Source organism: Garra rufa, chromosome 1, assembly GCF_049309525.1.
Source record: "Garra rufa chromosome 1, GarRuf1.0, whole genome shotgun sequence".
In the NCBI taxonomy this organism is placed as follows: Eukaryota; Metazoa; Chordata; class Actinopteri; order Cypriniformes; family Cyprinidae; genus Garra; species Garra rufa.
The window spans coordinates 19,552,393-19,576,454 of NC_133361.1; the positions used below are offsets into that span (position 1 = coordinate 19,552,393).

The 24,062-nt window shown below is 34.1% G+C and overlaps 1 protein-coding gene across 2 annotated transcripts in view; it reads right to left on the bottom strand.

Moving 5' to 3' along the window:
- LOC141343664 (protein shisa-6-like) overlaps positions 1-24,062 on the bottom strand; it is a 161,921-nt gene that overhangs the window by 105,137 nt on the left and 32,722 nt on the right. The window contains exon 3 of one of the 2 annotated variants that reach the window (XM_073848258.1): positions 10,558-10,650. The exons of the other annotated variant lie outside the window; for it this stretch is intronic. Coding sequence (XP_073704359.1) covers positions 10,558-10,650 — 93 coding nt within the window. The remainder of the gene's footprint in view (positions 1-10,557; positions 10,651-24,062) is intronic. 2 annotated transcript variants of the gene reach the window in all.

Here is a 24,062-nt window from a genome sequence, read left to right on the forward strand (position 1 = left end):
AAGGACAAACAAACACACCAATATTACTAAAAATAATAATGAAAAAAAGTACTCTCTCTATATATTTAAAAAATAAATAAAAAATAAAACTAATAAAAATGATGAAAATACACAACAAAATTATTAAATCTAAGTAAAATTAAAATTAAAACAGAAAATTAAAACACTAATTTATCATTTATATTTATAATTAATAATAACGGTACAGACAAATAAAAAAAATATATAAAACTAATAATGTCAAAACACAAATTTAAAAAAAAAAAAAACTAAAAAAAATATAGAAAAATAAAAGCTAATATTCAATATCAATAAAAATAATAGACATATTAAAAAAACTAATAAAATTACAAAAACAACATTACTAAAACTAACTATAATTAAAACGAAAACAAAAAAATATATATTTAATCATAAATATTGAATTAATATCAACATTAAAAAACTATACATTTAAAAAAATAAATTAAACTATAAAAATAAAGATGAAAATAGGCAACAAAATGACTAAAACAGAAAATATAAAATATATAAATAAAAAGTACTTCCGTTATTACTAAAAACTATAATAGTACCTCAATGATACTATGCATTGCATGCATAAAATAAATGATAGCATTGTAAACTCTAAACTATAGTGTTTGCCAGAGCAAAGTCTTATGTTTAATGTTTATCAACATCCTAGAAAAGTGCAGCACAACTTTCCTCAACAACAGTTTGTAGCACAAACACAAAATACTTTGGGGTTTGTTACAGTCTCTAAGTATGAGCGATAGCTTTTGCAAACAGCACTAATAATGTTTGTTAAAGGTTTGCTGTATAATTACAGCTCTAATTAGTGCAGGTCAGACCAATAATCCCAGGGTTTGAACAAAGAGGGATTTCTGCTGGTTCAGAGTCAAACGCTGTTGTTGAATTATATGGTACAGTGGTTAAAAAGGATCACCATGGTAACAGAGAGGAGAAACCCGCAACAACAGTCATTAATAACCTACAGATACTGTACTGGGAAAAAACGCAGAGAAATGAACCAGCAGCAAACTTGTTTCTGCTGCGCCAGGAGGTGAAATGAATCACAAAGTTAATTTATATGAAGCACAAGGGAACACATTAAAGCAGAACCGCTGCTTTTCCAAACACACAAACGCCATTTACCCTGCAAGCGCTCAGATTAAAATCAAACTGTGAAACATTACATATGTCACATACTGTATATCTCAAAAACACACAACCCAACATTCAATTCGAGCAAGGTGCAAGTCTTTCTTCCAACAGATAAACAATAAAACATCGCAGCATATCTTGCAGATGAAAATACCACTTTAAAATAAGCAAAAAACAATGTCCTAATGTCCTAAAATCAAGCAAAAATAAAAATAATAGTAACAAATATATAGATAAACACACTAAAAAACTAAAACTAAAAAACAAAATAAATTAAATATAGAAAAATATGTTTTATTTCAGCTTTTTACAGATTTATTTTCATTTAGTTTCATTTGATGTACTAAAATAAACAAACAAACAAAAAACTATACAGACTGATAAAAAAACTAATAAAAAAACACTAAAACCTAATTACAGTTTTTGCCCGTTGCTTGAACACTATAGAGCCATGCTTAAACTAAAGTAACACAACTTGAAACTTTTGTTAGCATACCTCAAACATGTACCCATACCTTAAACAAAAGCGCTGCTTTGCACTCTAGTTGCAATTATGCAACATACTTACTCCTTTATGCAAAACACTTGGTCCTGCATACTACACACTATTTCATACATAAGACACTTCGTTAAAAAATTAAATCTCAGGGTGCCATTTGGAAAACACATGTATCCAAAATACAAAACACATCGGGTAATTGCAACCACTCAAATACACACCTGAAGGCACTTACTTGCAAAACTGAACACCAATTAGCCAACTACAAAAAGCCCTCAGTTTAGCCATTTCAAGAACTTTGCAAGCATGGATGGAGGGAGAGCAAGAGGAAGAGGAGGAGGAGGAAGAGGAAGAGGAGGAGGAGGAAGAGGAGGAGGAGGAGGAAGAGGAGGAGGAGGAGGAGGAGGAGGAGGAGGAGGAGGAGGAGGAGGAAGAGGAGGAGGAGGAGGAAGAGGAGGAGGAGGAAGAGGAGGAGGAGGAGGAGGAGGAAGAGGAGGAGGAGGAGGAGGAGGAAGGGGAGGAGGAGGAGGAGGAAGGGGAGGAGGAGGAGGAGGAGGAGGAAGGGGAGGAGGAGGAGGAGGAGGAGGAAGGGGAGGAGGAGGAGGAGGAGGAGGAGGAGGAGGAGGAGGAGGAGGAGGAAGGGGAGGAGGAGGAGGAGGAGGAGGAAGGGGAGGAGGAGGAGGAGGAGGAGGAGGAAGGGGAGGAGGAGGAGGAGGAAGGGGAGGAGGAGGAGGAGGAGGAGGAGGAGGAAGGGGAGGAGGAGGAGGAGGAGGAGGAAGGGGAGGAGGAGGAGGAGGAAGGGGAGGAGGAGGAGGAGGAAGGGGAGGAGGAGGAGGAGGAAGGGGAGGAGGAGGAGGAGGAGGAAGGGGAGGAGGAGGAGGAGGAAGAGGAGGAGGAGGAGGAGGAGGAGGAGGAGGAGGAGGAGGAGGAGGAGGAGGCCATGTACGGACCCATATTTTCTGATGATATAAGAGCAACGTTGGTGGACCATGTCATCAACCATGGCCTGACTATGAGGGAAGCTGGGCAGAGAGTCCACCCACATCTAAGCCGCTTCACAGTGGCATCTGTAATAAGAACATTCCGACTAGAAAACAGGTATGTCTTCACGTCTCTACCTTCTACTCTACTCAGATGGTAGTATTGGTAGTATACAGGAACTTGCCGTTGTGGACCTAGTGAGGGCAGACAATGCCATCCGTCTCCACCAGCTACGACAGAAAATACTTGCAGACAGGCAAGTGTTCAACAACATAAATGTGAGCATCACCACCATCAGACGCATCTTGGGAAAACACAGCATCACCATGAAGCAGCTCTACAAAGTCCCATTTGAGAGGAACAGTGACAGGGTCAAAGGACTTCGAGCTGAATATGTACGGGTAAGTGTAACTGTCCTTTATATTTACAATACAGTATTGGTGAAATCCAGTAGCAGCTGAATATGTACCATATCAGTACCACATGGATCGATTCTGAGAGCTACACAGGTACATGTGTGATGGGGTGAGGGTTCTGTATGTGTAGCACTGTGGTACAGTAATATGTTCTCTTTTTTTACAGACAATCTAGGCCATGGATGGAGCTGCACAGCCTCATGAATTCATTTTCATTGATGAAGCTGGATTCGACCTGAGCAAAACAAGACGACGGGATCCATGAGCCCACGTATGCACAATTGTCATGATATTTTTTTGTGTTTACAGCATAGTGTTTTTTTCTCTAACTGTTTTTTTCTCTAACAATTTGATACAGATGTGAATGGTATATTTCCCAGTGTTGTGTCATGTTTACTTGTGTTTAGAGTTTTGGCACAATGAGCGAAGTTTTGCAAAATGTGTTCAAGCAACGGGCAAAAACTGTAAAATAAAAACAGAAAATGTAATATAAATAAAAAACAAACAATTACTAAAACCTATTTAAAATAAAAACAGAAAAATTAAAATGTACTCCTAAAAATAATAATAATAAAATAATAATAATAAATTAAAAATTAAAATAAATAAGAAATTATAGTAATAAATATATAAACACATAAACAAACTAACTAAAAAAGGTTACCTGAAATATAGTTAGTAGCTAGTTGAGGATTTATTTTCATTTGTACTAAAATAAACAATTAAAAAAATAGTGTATATATATAACACAACACAATTACTAAAACATGAACTGAAATTAAAATGAAAACAGAAAATCTAAAATTAAAATTTTACTCCTAAAATCAAGTAAAAAAAACTAAAATTAAGCTAAAAAAGAAAAAAATTGTAATAAATATATAGATACACAAACAAACAAACTTACCTAAAATAAATTAAACATAGAAAAACATGTTAAACTAAAAATAAACAACCAAAAAATGTCCTAAAATTTAGCTAAAAATTTAAATAAAATAAATAAATAAACCTGGAATAAAATTAAATATAGAAAAAAAATGAAAAGAAATAAAAATAGTAACTATACATACATTAAAACTGATGAAAAGAAAAACACAACACAATTACTAAAACATAAACTGAAATTAAAATGAAAAACAGAAAATCTAAAATAAAAATTGTACTCCTAAAATCAAGTTAAACATTTCCTAAAATTTAGCTTAATAAATAAATAAGCTGGAATAAAATTAAATATAGAAAAATATGTTTTATTTCAGCTAGTTAAAGATCTATTTTCATTTAGTTGCATTTTATGTACTAAAATAAACAACTAAAAATATATATAATTAATAAAAACGATTCAGACATAAAAAAAACTGGAAAACAACAATCACAGCAAAATTACTAAAACTTTTTTTTTATAACTATATAATTTTATAACTAAAAATAAAATAATTAAAAATGTACTCCTAAAAAAAACTAACAAAAAAAAAAACAATAGTAATACAATACATACATATGCAAACTAAAAATAAATGCAATGTGGTAACTAAAAACATTTGAATGGTTGTATGTATAAATAAATAAGTAAATTAAATTATTTTATTGTCATTAATGTTTCTCTAATAATAATAATAATAATAAAAACAGAAATAACATGATCAATTAAATTTTGGCTTAAGACTTGAATAAGCAAAAGATGCACTACATTTACTTAATATCCAAGGCTTCTTTAAAATGAAGTATGTTGTCTGATTTTAGGACATTTTTGCTCTTAGGACAAGTTTTTCTCTCCTCAAGAGATACATTAGCATATAGTTGCTTCATAAGCATCACTTCCAGCAGATTCAAGAACATCCAAAAGTTTTATAGAGCACAAAGGTCACCTGTGAGCAGGAGTGTTTTAGGATCATGTCTGAAGCACGGTACATACTGTAAGACAGAGGAACGTCCAGGTCGCCCTGCCATGACAGCTGCCCCAGATCATCTACAGAGTGCTGCGCTGCAGGAACACAAACACACATAAATATTAACACACCTCATGCGAACATATGCACACATACAGCTGACAAACACTGAGAACTTCACCGTCTGGAAGTTTAATATTAATATAAACCATTTTAACATTTATCAAGCGTCAAAAGTTATGCTTAAATGTCATTGACCAGAGTTGTTGTAACACTACAACTTCTAAAAATCACAATGTTACTGACAAAAAATAAAACAGAAAATATAATAATAAAATCTGATTCAAAATATTAATAAAAACCCATATACAGTAGATATAAAAAAAGAAACCTAATTAAAATTAAAGTCAAAACATTCAACAAGATTACTATAACTTTAAAATTAAAATATATAATTATAAAATATATAATAAAAAATATATAATTTAAAATATAATATAATAACATTTTCAAAAACGAATAAAAAAAATCTAAAAACACAACAAAATTACTTAAACTTGAACTAAAATTGAAATGAAAACAGAAAATATAATATAATATAATATAATACCATTTTCATTACAGTTTTTACTGTATTTTTTGATCAAATTAATGCAGTATTAATGAGCAGAACTCCTTTAGAAAAAAAAAGTAAAATATTAACAACCGCAACATTTTGGATAGTGATATATATATATATATATATATATATATATATATATATATATATATATATATATATATATATATACAAATTAAAATTAAAATAACAGAAAATATACAAATAAAATATTATTTAAAATAATATAATATAAAACATTTTTAAAAACTAATTTAAAAAAAATTCAAAAACACAACAAAATTACTAAAACTTGAACTAAAATTTAAATGAAAACAGAAAATATAAAATAATTATATAATATAATGTAATATAATATTATAATATAACATAATAATATAATATAATATAATATAAAACATTTCAAACACTAATTTAAAAAAAATGTCAAGACAAAATTACTAAAACTTGAACTAAAAAAAAGAAAAAAAAATATATACAAATAAATGAAAACAGAAAATATAAAAATAAGTTAAAAAAAAAAAAAAAAAAAATATATATATATATATATATATATATATATATACATACAAAAAACTGAAATTATATATTAATAATTTTAGTAACATAAAATATAAAAATATAATATAATATAATATATTTATAACTAAATTAACTAAATTAAATAAAAATCTTCAAAAAGCTGATATATATATATATATATATATATACATAAATGGTACAGAAAATATAAAAATAAGTTAAAAATATTTATTTATATATATATATATATATATATATATATATATATATATATATATATACACACACACAAAAAAAAACTGAAAATATAAAAATATAATACAATAAAATAACATTTTCATTGCAGTTTTTACTGTATTTTTGATCAGATTAATGCAGTATTAATGAGCAGAACTCCTTTAGAAAAAAAGTACATTTTTAAGGACTGCAACATTTTGGATAGCGGTGTGTGTGTGTATATATATATATATATATATATATATATATATATATATATATATATATATATATATATAGTACAGACCAAACGTTTGGACACACCTTCTCATTCAAAGAGTTTTCTTTATTTTCATGACTATGAAAATTGTAGATTCACACTGAAGGCATCAAAACTATGAATTAACACATGTGGAATTATATTTAATTCTATAAAATATTTAATTATACATATATACTATATATACTATATAACCATTTCAGGTGACTACCTCTTGAAGCTCATCAAGAGAATGCCAAAAGTGTGCAAAGCAGTAATCAAAGCAAAAGGTGGCTACTTTGAAGAACCTAGAATATGACATATTTTCAGTTGTTTCACACTTTTTTGTTATGTATATAATTCCACATGTGTTAATTCATAGTTTTGATGCCTTCAGTGTGAATCTACAGTTTTATATATATATATATATATATATAAGTATTTATATATTTATTAAAATTATTTTTAATTTATTTGTATTATTTGTATTTTTTCTTGCTTAATTTTAGAACATTTTTGTTTGATTTTAAGAGTAACATTTTTATTTTATATTTTCTATATTTATTTTAATTAGGTTTTAGCTTTTTTGTGTGTTAATATATAATATAACATTTCATTACTTGAAATAAATTCAATGTTAACTGATCATTTAATTTAGTTTCATTTGATGTACTAAAAAAAACTTAAACTAATCAAAATGAAAAAAATATATAATAATAATAATCATAGTAATAATAATAATCGCATCTCAATGATACAAAAAAAAAAAAAAGATTTATGCCTAATATATATGCAAAATAAACAATGTCTACATAGATATGTGACCCTGGACCACAAAACCAGTCTTAAGTCGCTGGGGTATATTTGTAGCAATAGCCAAAAATACATTGTATGGGTCAAAATTTTAGATTTTTCTTTTATGCCAAGAATCATTAAGAAATTAAGTTCATGTTCCATGAAGATTTTTTGTAAAATTCCTACTGTAAACATATCAAAATGTAATTTTTGATTAGTAATATGCATTGTTAAGAACCTAATTTGGACAACTTTAAAGGTGATTTTCTCAGTCTTTTTGATTTTTTTGCATCCTCAGATTTTTGATTTCAAATAGATGTATCTCAGTCAAATATTGTCCTATCCTAACAAACCATACATCAATAGAAAGCTTATTTATTGATTTCGTATAAATCTCAGTTTTGTCAAATTTAACCTTATGACTGGTTTTGTGGTCCAGGGTCACATATTTGGCGACTGGTTAGCATTAACTAAACAATCACCAGCTCAAAGGTAAAGTTGCTTCAGAATCAGAGCACATTATTAACATTTGAATGACTGCTTTCAAAGCCGAACTTTTAAAAACATTCCCAACGAGACCCGAACGATGCATTAAGAAAGTAAAGCGGCTCGGTTTTTTGATTTGACGTCGACTTGAACAGACTCTCAATCTAAATCAGCAGAGAGTTTGAGGAGCAGATCGAGCAGGCAGCTCTGCGCCTCTGGAGAGAATCTGTAAAGAAATTCAATCAGGTGGAATTAAACAGGGTGAAGATTAAGGCCAATTTGCATGAACCACAGGGCTTCAGAGCCCAGTTGAATAAGCAAAAAATACTTAAGCAACTTATTAAACTCTTTCACCTTGAGGAAGCGCGGCGCGTGGGGGTATTAACTTTATCCTCTTTTACAGTCGCATCCCAATCACGAGCCGCAAATCTGCCAGCAGCGGCGTGCAATTAGCTCAATTTATAGATGATTCAACAAACTGACATCCTTTATTAGCTAAAGGAAACCAAAGCGGTTATTTTGCGTCAAAATAATGAGGCGTGATGTCATCGGCGCGCACTGATGTCACCGATATCCCTCCGACGGTCATTAATCTAAATGTTATTGCTTATGAGTGTTCAAGCCGGTGGATTATGCTGTTGTAGTGTTAACAATCGGCCCGTGGCGCGCTGATTACGCCGCATTATGTGGGCCACGCTGATTCACTCTGGAGAGACAATGAGCAGCGGAGACGAGGCCGCAGACGCTTGGCAGCTGCTTTCTTTCCGACAGGCTTCCTCAGTCTGTTAATTAACTTTAGGAAACGTCGTTATTGCGCTGTCAACAGCTCAATCTCCCTCTAGGACACGCGATCGGCAAATCAAACACGGCTAAAAGACATTCGAGGGCTTTTAATCTATCTACTATTTTTTTTTAGAGGTGAGTGATTGAAACAGTTTCAACGTGTTTGACGTCAAAGATTGTGCTTAAATGATTTCAAACAGTTTTTGTTAATTAAAAATACTAATACTACAAATACAACTTTTGAAATATATTTTATTTCAGCTTTATTTCATGTAACTTTAGAAGAAAAAACACCTAACTAACCCTAAAAACCTGAAATTATCATTTCAGCTAAAAGGCAGCTAACTAAAATCATTTTAAAGTACTAAAATGAATAAAGTACTAAAACTGAAATAAACAAAGCTAAATAGAAAAAAATGATACTATATATTACGTGTAAACAATTGTTTTAAACCTAAAATGAAATAATAATTAAAAAAAGTAAAAATAACACACTTATTTCAAGTAACTTTTAATAAACTTAGAAATGTTCTGTGGTAACTAAGTGAAATTATTTTAAGCTAAAGTACTAAAATGACTAAAACTAAAACTTGAACATAAATTAAAGCTGAATAGACATAGCAAAAAAAAAAAAAAAATGAATACATAAATAAATAATAAATAATGCATATCTTTTTTTTTTGTTTTTTTGCTTTTAAACTTGAAAAGGGTTCTTTGGGAAATAAATAAAATTATTTTAAGCTAAAGTACTAAAATGACAACAAATAAACTTTAATTAAAGCTATATAGATATAGCAATACAAATAATAAATACCTAAATAAATACATAAATAAATACATATTTTTATAAATAAAAAAATAAAATATTATTTTACTAAAACTACAACTACAATTTGTAAAATATTTACATTTATTTTAAGTAACTTTTCATAAACTTTAGTTTTAAAAAAATATAAAATAAAAATCCTAAAAACATGAACTTATGAAATAATCATTAATTAAAGCTAAACAGAAATAGACAAAAATATAACATTAAATATAAATAATAATAATAATAAAACAAACCTAAAATGTAAAAATAAAATATAATTCTAAATAATATTAAAAAACTCATTTTAAAACCTTAAATTAGACAAATTAGACAAACTATGAAATTATTTTAAGATAAAGTATTAAAATTATTCAAACTAAAAAATAATATTTTAAACCTAAAATGAAATTTAAATAATAATAAAAAAATAAAAATAAAAAAATAAAAGACAATTCAATAAAATAGTAAAACTACTAAAACTACAACTTCAATTTATAATTTTTAGATTTAGATCTAAAATCTTAAATTAGACAAACTAGACAAACAAATTAGAAATGTTATTTGGCAACTAACTGAAATTATTTTAAGATAAAGGATTAAAATGACTAAAACTAAAAAAAAAAAAAAAAGTAATAAAAAATAATATTTTAAACCTAAAACAAAAATAAAAATAAAAATAAAAATAAAAATACAAAAATAAAAGATAATTCAATAAAATATTACAACTACTAAACCTACAACTTCAATTTAGAATTTTTTAGACCTATATAGAAATGTTAAAAAAGGGTAATAGAAATATAAAAAACGAATAAAATGTATTTTTAAACCTTTTAAAGAAAATGAAAAAGAATCTGAATATACAAATTATAAAAATAAAAGGCAATTCAAAATAACAGTATATAAATCACTGTCATTAACAGGATGCAGAAAATATTTGGCATTTAAATAAATCTGATTTCAGAATTTCACTACATTAAACAAAATGCAAACCAAAGTTTACAACAATTAAGATGTTTTAATGTTTTTTAGTCTCTTCTGCTCATCAAAGCCACATTTATTTGATAAAAAAATACAATAAAAAACAGTAATATTGTAGAAAACAGTTGTGCTGTTGTGTGTTTACCTTTCAGATGGCCTCTGCCGAGCGTCACAAAGCCGGAGGAGATGAAGTTGTGCATGTCTTGACCACTGCGGAAGTTTTCTTTCCCATAATGCCCTGCGAAGACAGACACACACACAAGTGTTATTAATAAAAACATACTTTCATCATTTTGCTGACATATTACAGTTGATGTTTTTACAGAAGTGATTTTGGATCTCTTTTTATCAGTGCAGAAATCAGAAAACATCAACTTTTTATCAATCAATCAGAACCAAAAATCAATTTTTACCACTGTTTTTGGAAATAAAATATGATATAAATCAAACAGATGGGAAAAAGGTTTGAATGTTTTGGTCTTGGGGTTTTGTGTATGACTTTTTCATTTCATTTCCTGTCAGACGCCCTGTTTCATTGTATAACAGTTGTGGTATATTTTACAAGTGATATATGAACAAACACCTCTGTAAAAACCCTCAGAATATAGATAGGAATACAACTGTAAAGCTTAGAGTATGTAAGTGCTGCTAAAATGGAGATTTCTGACTAATTTGAAGAAATCAACCTATATTCTGAAATAGATCAAGTGTAATAAAAAATAAGTGTAATCATCAAGGCTGCATATTTCTGATCAAAAATACAGTAAAAACTGTACAATTATGAAATATTATTACTACTTAAAATAACTGTTTTCTATTTTAATAGCTGTTTGAATTGAAGTACACATATGCAGTACACTTAACCCATTTGTGCTTATTTTTTTTATTGGTTTCATGCATTGCCGGTGGGCAAATATGTTGTATTCACCCCTTCAATGTCAAATTTGCTAAATTTGAAAACATTTGGCATCAAACTCGAAATAACCGCTTTCAACACCCTGTCTCCCAGCCTTACCAGCTAAGACCAGCCTGAACAGCTAAGAAAGTGGCCAAAACCCCTCTAAAACCAGCCTGCTGACCAACTATGACCAGCTAAGACCAGGCTGGAATAGGGGTGGGCGATATCTCGATATTTAAAATATATCGAGATATTTTTTAAACTCGATATGAATTTTGACATATCGTGTATATCGATATAATGTTTGTATTAAATTTCCGCCACTTTGCTTGTTTGCCTTCCCTGTGCTGTGCTCGCCCCCGCCTCATTACTTTTGTTCCCCCTCCCCTCACCTGTCGTCTCATTCAACATGGCGGCGCCCACAACCAGCCCGGAGGCTACAGAACTTGTCGCAAAAAAAAGGACAACTGGCTCCATTATATGGAGATACTTTGGTTTTAAGGCGTCGGACGTCTACTGCCATGAATGCCGAGAGTTGGTGCCAACCAAAGCTTCTAGCACCACGAACTGAGATTTTAGCGCGATCATTAATACGAAAGCAAAAGTAAAACACGGACGCGCATTCAAAAGCAATTGTAATACCCTGCGTTTAGAGAGCGAACTCCCCAATGCGCGCAAATTAGGCTACATAAAATATCTAGTGTATAATAACTTGGGTAGATAGCTCTGTATCATGCTTGAAAAATTCGGTCTCTATTTGCACTTTGAATGCTGAAAGAGTAGTAGACTAGTAGTAGTTCTTGGGTAAAACGTGTTTTTAAAACACTCATGGTGGACTTACAAATGTTCTGATGCAGCGTTTTGTGAGTACATAACCTATTTACACTACTGTACAAGTTTGGTAAGATTACTTGCACGTTTAGTGGTGCAATTTACGGGATACATTACATGTACCATTCACTCCTGTAACAAGCAATTCGAAAAACTCTAATATCTCCATAAATGTTCGACTAAGGTAAAAAAAAACTTCGGATGGGGTATTTAGATGGGCTTCGGAGTGCATAGCAATGAAGTCAATTCTACTCCGAACCATCCCTTTAATGCAATGTCTGATTTTAAAATGGCTTTCAAAGGATGAATTTTGAAATTGTTAGTTTTCATCTGATATATCATTTCTTATTATTTCTAAAGTGTAATAGGGAAAAAGACAACAAGGATGTCTGTGAAAATGGTCACAACTCCTGTTATGAAGTAGATTTTTAAGGTGCACTCTACATAATTTGTAACACAACAAAATGTCAAATATCTATTTAGGAGCCTTAGACCTTTCCAACGATATATTAATTTGTCATGATTAGATTAGGATTTATCTGTAAAATGGTGAAGTAAACTTGGGCATCCCACAGAGTGGATGGTGACAGCCATAAAATGTTGATAGGCAAGTGTTTCTAGCTAAGAATCTTTAAATCGCTTTACTCTGACATAATACCTTTGTATGTTTATTTTTTAATGTTTAATGGTGATTTTTTTTCTTTACATTATTACATTATTTTTCATTAAATTTCTTTAAATTTAAAGCAAAGTTTATTATGTCTTATTTTACTGTTATTTTACTTCGGTTTGATAACCTAATGTGCAGGGGTAAATCTTTAAAATAAAAAAGTTCTCCAGAATCGTGATCTTTATTTTAAGCAAACAAAATCGTGATTCTCATTTTATTCAGAATCGTGCAGCTCTAATATGTATACAGGGATTTTTAAAAGAAAATTTGCAGAAGCACTTTGTTCTAAACTGCCTACCTCTGAGTTTCAATAAAAAAAAAGACTGGGATTTGGCATATTTGTTTTTGCAGTAGTTTTTGGGGGGTTATTTATCCTGTAAAAATATCGAGATATATATCGTATATTGAGATATAGCAAAATATATCGAGATATATTTTTTGCTCCATATCGCCCAGCCCTAGGCTGGATGACCAGCTAAAACCAGCCTAAACTGGTTGGCTGGTCTTAGCTGGTTTAAGCTGGAAATAGCTGCTTTTAGCTGGCCTCCCAGCCTGTCTAGGCTGGTTAGGCTGGTTTTAGCTGGTTGTTCCAGCTGGTCTCCCAGCCTGAACAGCTAAGAAAGTGGCCAAAAACCCTCTAAAACCAGCCTGCTGACCAGCTAAGACCAGGCTGGATGACCAGCTAAAACCAGCCTAAGATAGCTGGCTGGTCTTAGCTGGTTTAAAATGGAAGTAGTTGATTTTAGCTGGTCTCCCAGCCTGTCTAAGCTGGTCAGGCTGGTTTTATCTAGTTTTTCCAGCTGGTCTCCCAGCCTGAACAGCTAAGAAAGTGGCCAAAACCCTCTAAAACCAGCCTGCTGACCAGCTAAGACCAGGCTGGATGACCAGCTAAAACCAGCCTAAGATAGCTGGCTGGTCTTAGCTGATTTAAAATGGAAGTAGTTGATTTTAGCTGGTCTCCCAGCCTGTCTAAGCTGGTCAGGTTGGTTTCAGCTATTTTTCCAGCAGGTTTCCCAGCTAAGACCAGCCTGGACAGCTATGAAAGTGGCCGAAAACCCTCTAAAACCAGCCTGCTGACCAGCTAAGACCAGGCTGGATGACCAGCTAAAACCAGCCTAAGATAGTTGGCTGGTCTTAGCTGGTTTAAGCTAGAAGTAGTTGATTTTAGCTGGTCTTCCAGCCTGTCTAGGCTGGTCAAGTTGGTTTTAGCTAGTTTTTCCAGCTGGTCTCCCAGCCTGAACAGCTAAGAAAGTGGCCAAAAACTCTCTAAAACCAGCCTGCTGACCAGCTAAGACCAGGCTGGATGACCAGCTAAAACCAGCCTAAGATAGCTGGCTGGTCTTAGCTGGTTTAAAATGGAAGTAGTTGATTTTAGCTGGTCTCCCAGCCTGTCTAAGCTGGTCAGGCTGGTTTTATCTAGTTTTTCCAGCTGGTCTCCCAGCCTGAACAGCTAAGAAAGTGGCCAAAACCCTCTAAAACCAGCCTGCTGACCAGCTAAGACCAGGCTGGATGACCAGCTAAAACCAGCCTAAGATAGCTGGCTGGTCTTAGCTGATTTAAAATGGAAGTAGTTGATTTTAGCTGGTCTCCCAGCCTGTCTAAGCTGGTCAGGTTGGTTTCAGCTATTTTTCCAGCAGGTTTCCCAGCTAAGACCAGCCTGGACAGCTATGAAAGTGGCCGAAAACCCTCTAAAACCAGCCTGCTGACCAGCTAAGACCAGGCTGGATGACCAGCTAAAACCAGCCTAAGATAGTTGGCTGGTCTTAGCTGGTTTAAGCTAGAAGTAGTTGATTTTAGCTGGTCTTCCAGCCTGTCTAGGCTGGTCAAGTTGGTTTTAGCTAGTTTTTCCAGCTGGTCTCCCAGCCTGACCAGCTAAGACTAGCCTGAACAGCTAAGAAAGTGGCCAAAAACCCTCTAAAACCAGCCGGTTGAGCAGCTAAGACCAGGCTGGATGACCAGCTAAAACCAGCCTAAGTGGTTGGCTGGTCTTAGCTGGTTTAAGCTGGAAATAGCTGCTTTTTGTTTGTTTGTTTGTTTTTTTTGTTTTTTAGCAGGGAAGACCTATCTTTATTCATAAACAAATTTATCATGTATAAAAGTCGAAGAACCGAAAAACAATAGTTGCCGCTTTGACTTTTGACTATGTATGCAAAAAACTATAAATCTCTTGTAAGATTTGTTTTGTTTGGATGATTCTAGAGACCTTCAGGATCATGTAGATATATATATATATATATGTCAACAAAAAATACTTGTTAGTGACATAAAAATTAACTTTCTTTGGAAGGGTTTGCCTTCGCAATGCTTCCTGGAAGTAGGGGTAGACAAGTTACAGAAGCAAAAACAAAAATAACCAGTGCACAAATAAGCAATGGTTTTGCTTGTAGTGTCTTGCCTTAACTACCCTTTATACCCCACCTCCATCACATCAGGGCCTTGGTTTCATGTGGTTATTGAAAAGTCATCTCAGCCAGCGGGCGATAAAAGGCGCTCAGAGACGGAGGTCAAGACAAGGTGCTGCATTAAGTATTAATGGGGCAGAGGTTCTTCTCATGGACTCGAGAGGTTTTAGAGGTCACTACAACACACACACATCTCGTATTCGAGCCCTGCAGTGTTAGAGGACACCGGGAAACTTCACCGTCTTCCTCTGGCAGGTGAATCTTTGGCTGTCTAATTGGACAGTAATGGCGTCCCTGACCAGAGCTGCTGACCTCGAGGTCATGAGACGGGAGGCTTGAGAGGTTTATGTGTGTCACTCTCATATAGTGTTCATTTTGTAAGCTATTTTTAGTCCTGTGTCAAATTTACTTTTTAGTTTTTATCATACACTATATTGGCAAAAGTATTGGGATGCCCCCTTCTAATGAACAAGTGTCACTACCATAGTCATTTTCATGAGTACAAATCTTTATGTTTAAGCATATAATGATATTCTAGGCAATTGTGTGCTTCTAATTTTATAGCAACATTTTGGACTGGATCCTTTTCTATTCTAACATGACAATACAGTTATTGAGCTAAAGCATTGACCTTGAGCTAAAAACTCATCACCAAACATCAATGACTTGTACATGCACTACATGGAAGTATTGGGACACTTCTTTAGAACAGAAAAAGGTGCTTCCAAAACTGTGGCAACAAAGATGGTAGCATAATTATTGCATTCAAAAAATGTATTTCCATCTCTGTTGCAACAGTTTTGGAAGTGTCTAAAATTACTGTACCCTCATGTGCAAGTCATTGGTGTTTGGTGATGAGTTTTTGGCTCAAGGTCTGCATTTAAAGTCACTCCAGAGGTGTTCAACTGAGATTAGGACTTGGCTTTATGCAGAACAGTCAAGTTCTTCCACACTGACTGAATCAATCATTTCTATTTGAACCTTGCCTTATACACAGAGGCATTGCCATGTTAGAATAGAAAAGGATCCTGTCAAAATTGTTGCTATAAAATTAGAAGCACACAATTCCCTAAGAATATAATTATATGCTTAAACATTAATAATATTAGAAGGGAGTGTCCCAATACTTTTGGCAATATAGTGTATTTTAATTGACGATGTTCTGTTTTGTCATGTTATAGTTGGTTAAGAGCATTTTAGTCTAGTGTTAATCAACAAAAACATTTTCATCATGCAGTATAATGGTTAAACTGATGAAAATTAATATTTTGATCAAAATTATATTTGTCATTTGAGAAATGCATTCTTAAATTTCATTAGAAGCTTTTATCTCACACTGCCGACTTTTTGTCTCACAATTCTGACTATTTTCTCAAAATTGCATGATACAAGTTACTGACTTTATTAATCAGAACTGTTAGACATAAACTCGCAGTTTTGAGAAATTAAGTCAGAATTGAGTGATATAAAATCATAACTTTTTAGATCTTGACTAGATATCAAAACTAGTGAAAAGTGCTTTTCATAACTGAAAAGTGCTTTTTTTCCTCAATTCAAAGGAAAACCTAAAGAGACACACACACAAAGAGACATGTTATTGCTCCATAAATCAATTGCATGCTGTGTAATTGTGTTGAGATATTTCTTGGCGAAGTTTTGAGGTGGAACAGAGATTACGGTCAATACTAACAGCAAACGAGAGAGAGAAATATACAGACAGAGAGAGAGATTCAGTCTCAAGAGGTGTCAAAAATGCCCTATTTTCAGGCGGGCTCTCATTTTGAGCCCTATATTCTTATATTGTGTTATTTCTGGCATACAAAAACATGCTTTTATATATGGTAGCCACCATATGCAACATGAAATATCAGCAGCTTTGTTTCAGTGCTGTCAAAATATCCATCACTTTATCTCTAGCAGAACTAAAAAACTGGATACAGATACATTGACAGTTCTCAGATTTCGACCTGGTTCAACATCTTAGATATTTCAATCAGATATCAGGAATCCCAGGTCAATGTAGACAATTAATTCCCAAGTGTCCCTTTCTACATGAAATCAAAGATACGGGTGTCGAGATGACCCGGGAACAGTCAACCCAGAGATCAGATTGCATTAAGAAACCCGTGATGAGAATAGCAGATGGGACCATTTGCCATCTTCATTACGCTGCCTCTCTCTTTATATTTTCCTCACAGTGGCTGATCTGTCCATCATTGTGATTTTGGTACATTGCCGCATGATGAAAGTTAATATTTAATGAACGTCTTTTATTAAAACAAGACCTCGTTGAACTGCATTGTCTAATCAAACTCAGCGAACATGCATGCTAATGTTTAATCTGAGAGATCTGCTTCATTTCAGCTCCTGATGCGCATCAAATCTTCATGTCCTGGTTTAAATAGCCTGAAGCAAGGTTAAAGAGGCCACATCCGACAATTTTACCATCTCATTTTCTAATCTGGTTTCGTTTAATAAAGCCAGCACCAAAAACATCATAATTGAGTATTTCATGACTATTTTCCACTAGAAATATTTTTTTGCTACTGTAACATTAAAGGAATATTTTATCCAACAATGAACATTTGCTGAAACATTTTGAACATTTTGTTGAACATTTTGTTTCTTCATCAGATTTGAAGAAATGTATAGCATTACATCACTTGCTCACCAATGGATCCTCTGCAGTGAATGGGTGCCGTCAGAATGAGAGTCCAAACAGCTGATAAAAACATCTCAATAATACACAAGTAATCCACACCACTCTTGTCCATCAGTTAATGTGGACAAATTCATCAGATTTGAAGAAATGTATAGCATTACGTCACTTGCTCACCAATGGATCCTCTGCAGTGAATGGGTGCCGTCAGAAAGAGAGTCCAAACAGCTGATAAAAACATCACAATAATCCACAAGTAATCCACACCACTCCTTTCCATCAGTTAATGCGTTGTAAATCGAAAAGCTGCATGCTTGTAAAAGACAAAGCCATAATTTGAGACATTTTAACTTTAAACCATAGATTCTGGCCAAAATATGAGTCCATAATTCATAATAACACTGAGAAAGTTCATCCCCTGTTGTCTCTCACATCAAAAACATATTTGTTTAAGACTGTTTTGAACTGTTGAACAGTGCTTCATCTGTACATATTTCTCTCTTGATTCAGACCCGGTGACTTTTTCATTTGAACCAAAAAGCAGAATTTTAATAAAAGCAATGGTTTGAGGACAAAAATGATGATGAAATTGTTTCTTACAAACAAGCAGCTTTTTGCTTCAGAAGATGTTAATTGGTGGACTGGAGTGGTGTGGATTACTTGTTAATTGTTGTGATGTTTTTATCAGTTGTTTGGACTCTCATTCTGAAGGCACCCATTCACTGCAGTGGATCCATTGGTAAGCAAGTGATGTAATGCTACATTTCTTCAAATCTGATGAAGAAACAACCTCATCTACATATTACGATGGCCTGAGAGTGATAAACAAAATCTGCAAAATTAAATTTTTTGGGTCAACTGTTCCTTTAAGACTTCTAGGCTTTTATGCAAATGACCTCTGCTGTGATTTGCTAACCTTCGAAAAAATGAATTCTGAGTTCTGAAAGTGACAGAACATAAAACTCACAAAAATAAGCACACTGTTTCCCATGTGAAAAGTAAAAACACAGTGTGACTATAACAATCCCATCAGCTAATTTAACATTTGTAGAGTAACCGCAACCACAAATTAAATTTCATTCAGTGATTCCTGGAATCAAGTTAGTCCCAAAACACTCTTTTAAATAAGCATGTAATGCGCTCACAACAGGAATAATTATACGCTACAAATCAGTGAATACGAGGCCTCAGACCGTATCATGCAACGCTCAGACGGAGAAAGGATATCTAATACAGCACGGCTTTCCACCATTAAAAAGCAATTTAAACTCAGCTAGGGGTCAGAAAGGCAATACGAATGCAAAAGCCTAATTCAATTGATATACCTTGGCATTAATAATAACATTTTCCCCTAGCTGAGCAACAAAAACACACGCAATATAATTGTGAAAAATGAAAACAGATTTTGGTTTGTCTGAAACTACAGTTGTAAATATAGTTGTAATATTAGAACGAATGTCAGTGTAAATCATTCATAAATCCAGTGTGGGATTAAGATGAATGCATCAGTTATCTACATGCATTATAATAGCACTAACCCAAGCTCTAATGGATAGAGGAGGGTGACTGAAGGAACTGAGGTCACGGAGGTCAACCGAACAGAGAGACGGGCTACCAGAGAAATGAAAGCGAATCTCTGCATGGGCAATCAATACGAGAGTCAAAAGAGATTGAATTTCTTTCAACCAATTAATCAGATGAACAAACATTCAAATTTCTTTGAGTTCGAAGGCTTTTTATAAACCGTGTGCCCTATTTAAAGGCATTTAATCAATCAAAACAGACGTTTTATGGATCGCAGGAGCACTTTGTCACCAGCTCTCAGGAGACAAGAGGAGATCAAACAGCAGTCCTCTGATGCAATCACACACACACACACACACACACACACACACACACACACACACACACACACACACACACACACACACACACACACACACAATAGGGTAAGATGGAGAAAGATGCCTCCCCTTAAGAACAATGTGGATATATTTTTAAAATTGTAACATATTTTGCTATGAGTTTAGCAAGTGCAAGATGATGATCCATTAGACAATGTGTTAAACAGAAACATTTGGTCATGTAGATGTAGCACAAAATGTAAAATTACTGAGGTCATCTAACCTCACTATTGAAAAATACTATTTGTGTAAAATAATATATTAAAATTATATTTTTAGATATATATGGTTTTACATGGTTTACTACATAAGTGCAAAAAATCTTTCAAATATATAAAATGGATTTAATGTTAACAAATAGCCACAATTACAACCTGCTGCAAACAAAAAAATTTCTCACTGAATAGTTTTTTACAGTTTTTTACTATCTATTGTAATAGTTAGAATGGCCAAGGATCAGCAATCTCCATGTAAAACTGATCAGGCAGACCAAACCACAAGTCGTAGAGACTTGAAACTTGGAGAGATGGTAGTAATCACACTGTCTACAACGTCACCAAGGCTCACCCCAATCGGCCTGACAGGAGCGCTACAGCGATCAAAAGTACAAAATCGTTCAGAACTCCTCAATCGTTCATCTCAAGTGTCTTAACAAACTGCAAATTTGGTAAAATTTTTGGTATTTTGCATTTTTTAAAAACCTACTTTTGCAAACTCACAACATGTCTGAGGTCACATGAAACAAGTCGTAGCTATAAGAGAGGGAAATAAAATAACAACAGCCATAACTACGAACCTGTTTGTCCTATCAACATGAAAGTTGGTACACATGGTCTTGGTCCAAAGTCCCACAAGTGGCTATGAGGATTTGCGTATCCAAAAACATGGACTGTCAATGGCAGATGCAATTTGAGCATCTATTATAAATCCAGGGCTTGAAGATGGCGCCGGTGTTCATGGCGTGCCGTCTCTCTGCCCTATTGTATTTGTTTTTTATGGTTGTTTTATTAACAACAGTGTGTATACATGACGCTACCTCCGCACTGATTTATGATCGTCATACACTTTTAAATATTCGAAGTTCATACGAGAAATATTTTGAAGATGGAAGAGGCGAGCTGCAGCTCCCAATCACTAAGCCGCCGCTGATTATTCCCACCTGGCTGAAACGCGAACCCTGGCCTCCTCTGGAAAAGAAACGGCGCCGTCGTGGAAAGCGGGGAGGAAAGTTGGTGAAACTAAAAGCATACCTGGTCTCTCTTCCGAGAACGCCTCGCCCAGCGGATGTGCTTCTGTGGGGATGGCGTGGCGGCCGGGTGTTGTATCGGCGCTGGGAGAGAGCGACGCCGCGGTGGGTGCAGCCCGTCGGACTGGCGGAGCCCGCGAGGACCCATCCTTGGCGTGCCCTGCGTCTCCACAGGAGTGGAGCTAATCTGCGGAACCTTCGCCCTGTACCGCTTGGCCCGCAGCGGTCTTACGGCGCCTTGGTGGACGATGCGGGACCAGCAATCAGGTTGGCGCTGATAAACGTCCGTTCATTGAGAAACAAGACCTTCATTTTAAACGAGTTCATTAGAGCTCGAAATTTAGATTTTCTATTTATTACTGAAACCTGGTTGACTGCCGGGGATATGTCTGCCTTTGGAGAAATGGTGCCTAGTAATTTTGCAGTTTTTAATACTCCCCGAGAAACGGGAAGGGGAGGTGGTGTGGCCTCTATTTTTAAGGATATTTTTACTTGCAATAGGCTCAATTTTGAGCGTTTTTCAAGTTTTGAACTTCAAGTGTTTGAAATGCAGCTGTCATCTCCTGTGCTATGTGCTATTGTCTATCGACCACCTGGACTTAATAAGAACTTTATTTCAGAGCTGTCTGTGTTTTTAACGGACATTATTGTGAAATATGACAAAATATTAATACTGGGGGACTTCAACATTCACATATGCTGTCTGACAAATTCTCTTTCAAAGGACTTTTTAAATCTCATTGATTCTGTTGGCCTTCAGCAAATGGTTAACGGTCCTACACATATCCATGGACACACGTTGGATTTGATTCTGTCACTTGGTTTATCAGTCAATGACATTATCATAGATGATCTCCTGGTTGCTGATCACAATCCTGTTTTATTTACTGTCCTCCCTCCATGTCAACCGAAAAAAGTCTGTGCTACAAAGAGACTGGTTCGTTCGATAAAATCAACTACACATGGGGATTTCAATGAAACTTTTATGGACTCTTTGCAGAATATAAAAATGGACCTCTTATCACCCCATCTTAGCGTGGAGGAGTCGGTTAATATTTTTAATTCTGTTTGCTTGGATACACTTGATCAGGTAGCGCCTCTAAGGCAGGTGCATAGAAAGCACAAAGTAGCTCCATGGTTAAACGAACAAATTAGGTCCCTAAGAAGGGAATGTAGAAGATGTGAACGGAAATGGAAGAAAGATAAGCTGCAAATCTCTTATGAAATGTTGAAAGATTCGTTGTCTAAATTTCAACGGGCTGTGAAATCTGCTAGGACAAGCTTTTTCGCAAATGTTATTGAGAAAAATCGCCAAAATCCGAGAGTTCTTTTTTCAACAATTGATTCTGTTTTGAATCCTAAATTAGAGGCACCTGCTGTTTCATCTATTGATGTGTGTGAAAGTTTTTTACACTTCTTTGTCGATCGCATATCGGAGGTTCGGAATAATATACAGCAGTGTACATATGTGCCTTTGAATGCACTAGAAATCACTGCCAATTTATCGCAACTTGAGCCTATCTCTATGTCCACTTTTAATGACATTGTTTTTAAGTTGAAGCCTACATCTGCTCCTCAAGACATTGTTCCGACACCTTTGTTAAAGCAAATTATTGAATCGGTCGGCCCATATATGATTTCTATAATAAATAAAAGCTTACTTTCAGGGATTGTTCCCGAGTATTGTAAACATGCTGTAGTTCAGCCCGTGTTGAAAAAAGAAAATCTGGATAAGAGCGTTCTTTGCAATTATAGACCTATCTCAAAACTTCCTTTTCTGGCAAAGATTTTAGAGAAATGTGTTCTGATTCAACTGGAGTCATTTATTGATGAAAATCATATTGGTGAAGTACTTCAGTCGGGTTTTAAGAAGCACCATAGCACAGAAACAGTATTATTGAAGGTTTTTAATGACATCTTTATGGCAACCGATCAAGGGAATGCGACTGTTCTTTTGTTGTTGGATCTCACAGCAGCGTTTGACACAGTTGACCACCATATTCTTATTTCCCGGCTTGAAACATGTGTAGGCATCTCTGGAATTGCCTTAAATTGGTTTAAGTCCTATCTCATAAATAGACGTTTCTCTATTTGTATAGGTGAGTGTACATCAGTTTCATCACCTTTATCATGTGGCATTCCACAAGGGTCTGTTTTAGCACCACTTCTCTTTTCTCTTTATATGCTTCCTTTGGGTTCAATTTTGCGTAAATACAGTGTGTCATTTCACTGCTACGCAGACGATACACAACTGTATATACCATTTAAGTCAAATGACTCCACTGCCATGGGAAGATTGCTGGCCTGTCTTAATGAAGTTAAGGCATGGATGTCTACAAATTTTCTGAGCCTAAATGAATCAAAAACAGAATTGATTCTTTTTGGGCCCTCAGAACTTGATAACGCAGTTGAAACTAAGCTGGGTCCCTTGAGCCTGTTTAGAAAGCATCATGTAAAAAATCTGGGGATGATTTGTGACAGTGCACTTAAATTTGATAAGCAGATAAATGAAATTGTTAGAACGAGCTTTTTTAAATTGAGGATGATCTCCAAAATTAAGCCCTTTCTAACCCAGAAAGATCTGGAAAAAGTAATCCATGCATTTATCATTTCGAGATTAGACTATTGCAACTCGTTATATTGTGGTGCTCAAAATAAAGTTCTAGATAGACTGCAGATGGTCCAGAATGCTGCTGCAAGACTGCTTACAAGCACTTGCAAATTTGATCATATTACTCCGGTGTTAAAATCATTGCATTGGTTGCCTGTTACTTTTAGGATTAATTTTAAAATTTTACTATTTGTATTTAAATCTCTACATGGTTTAGCCCCATCTTATATTGCCGATCTAATCCAGGAACAAAAGTCAACGAGATCATTACGATCTCAATCACAGAAATTTCTTGTTGTTCCTCGGTCTAAGATGAAATCTAGAGGGGATCGCGCTTTTGCGGTCGCAGCCCCTAAATTATGGAACAGTTTGCCGTTATATATTAGGGACCTTCCTACGCTCGGCCAATTTAAAAGCCATTTGAAAACA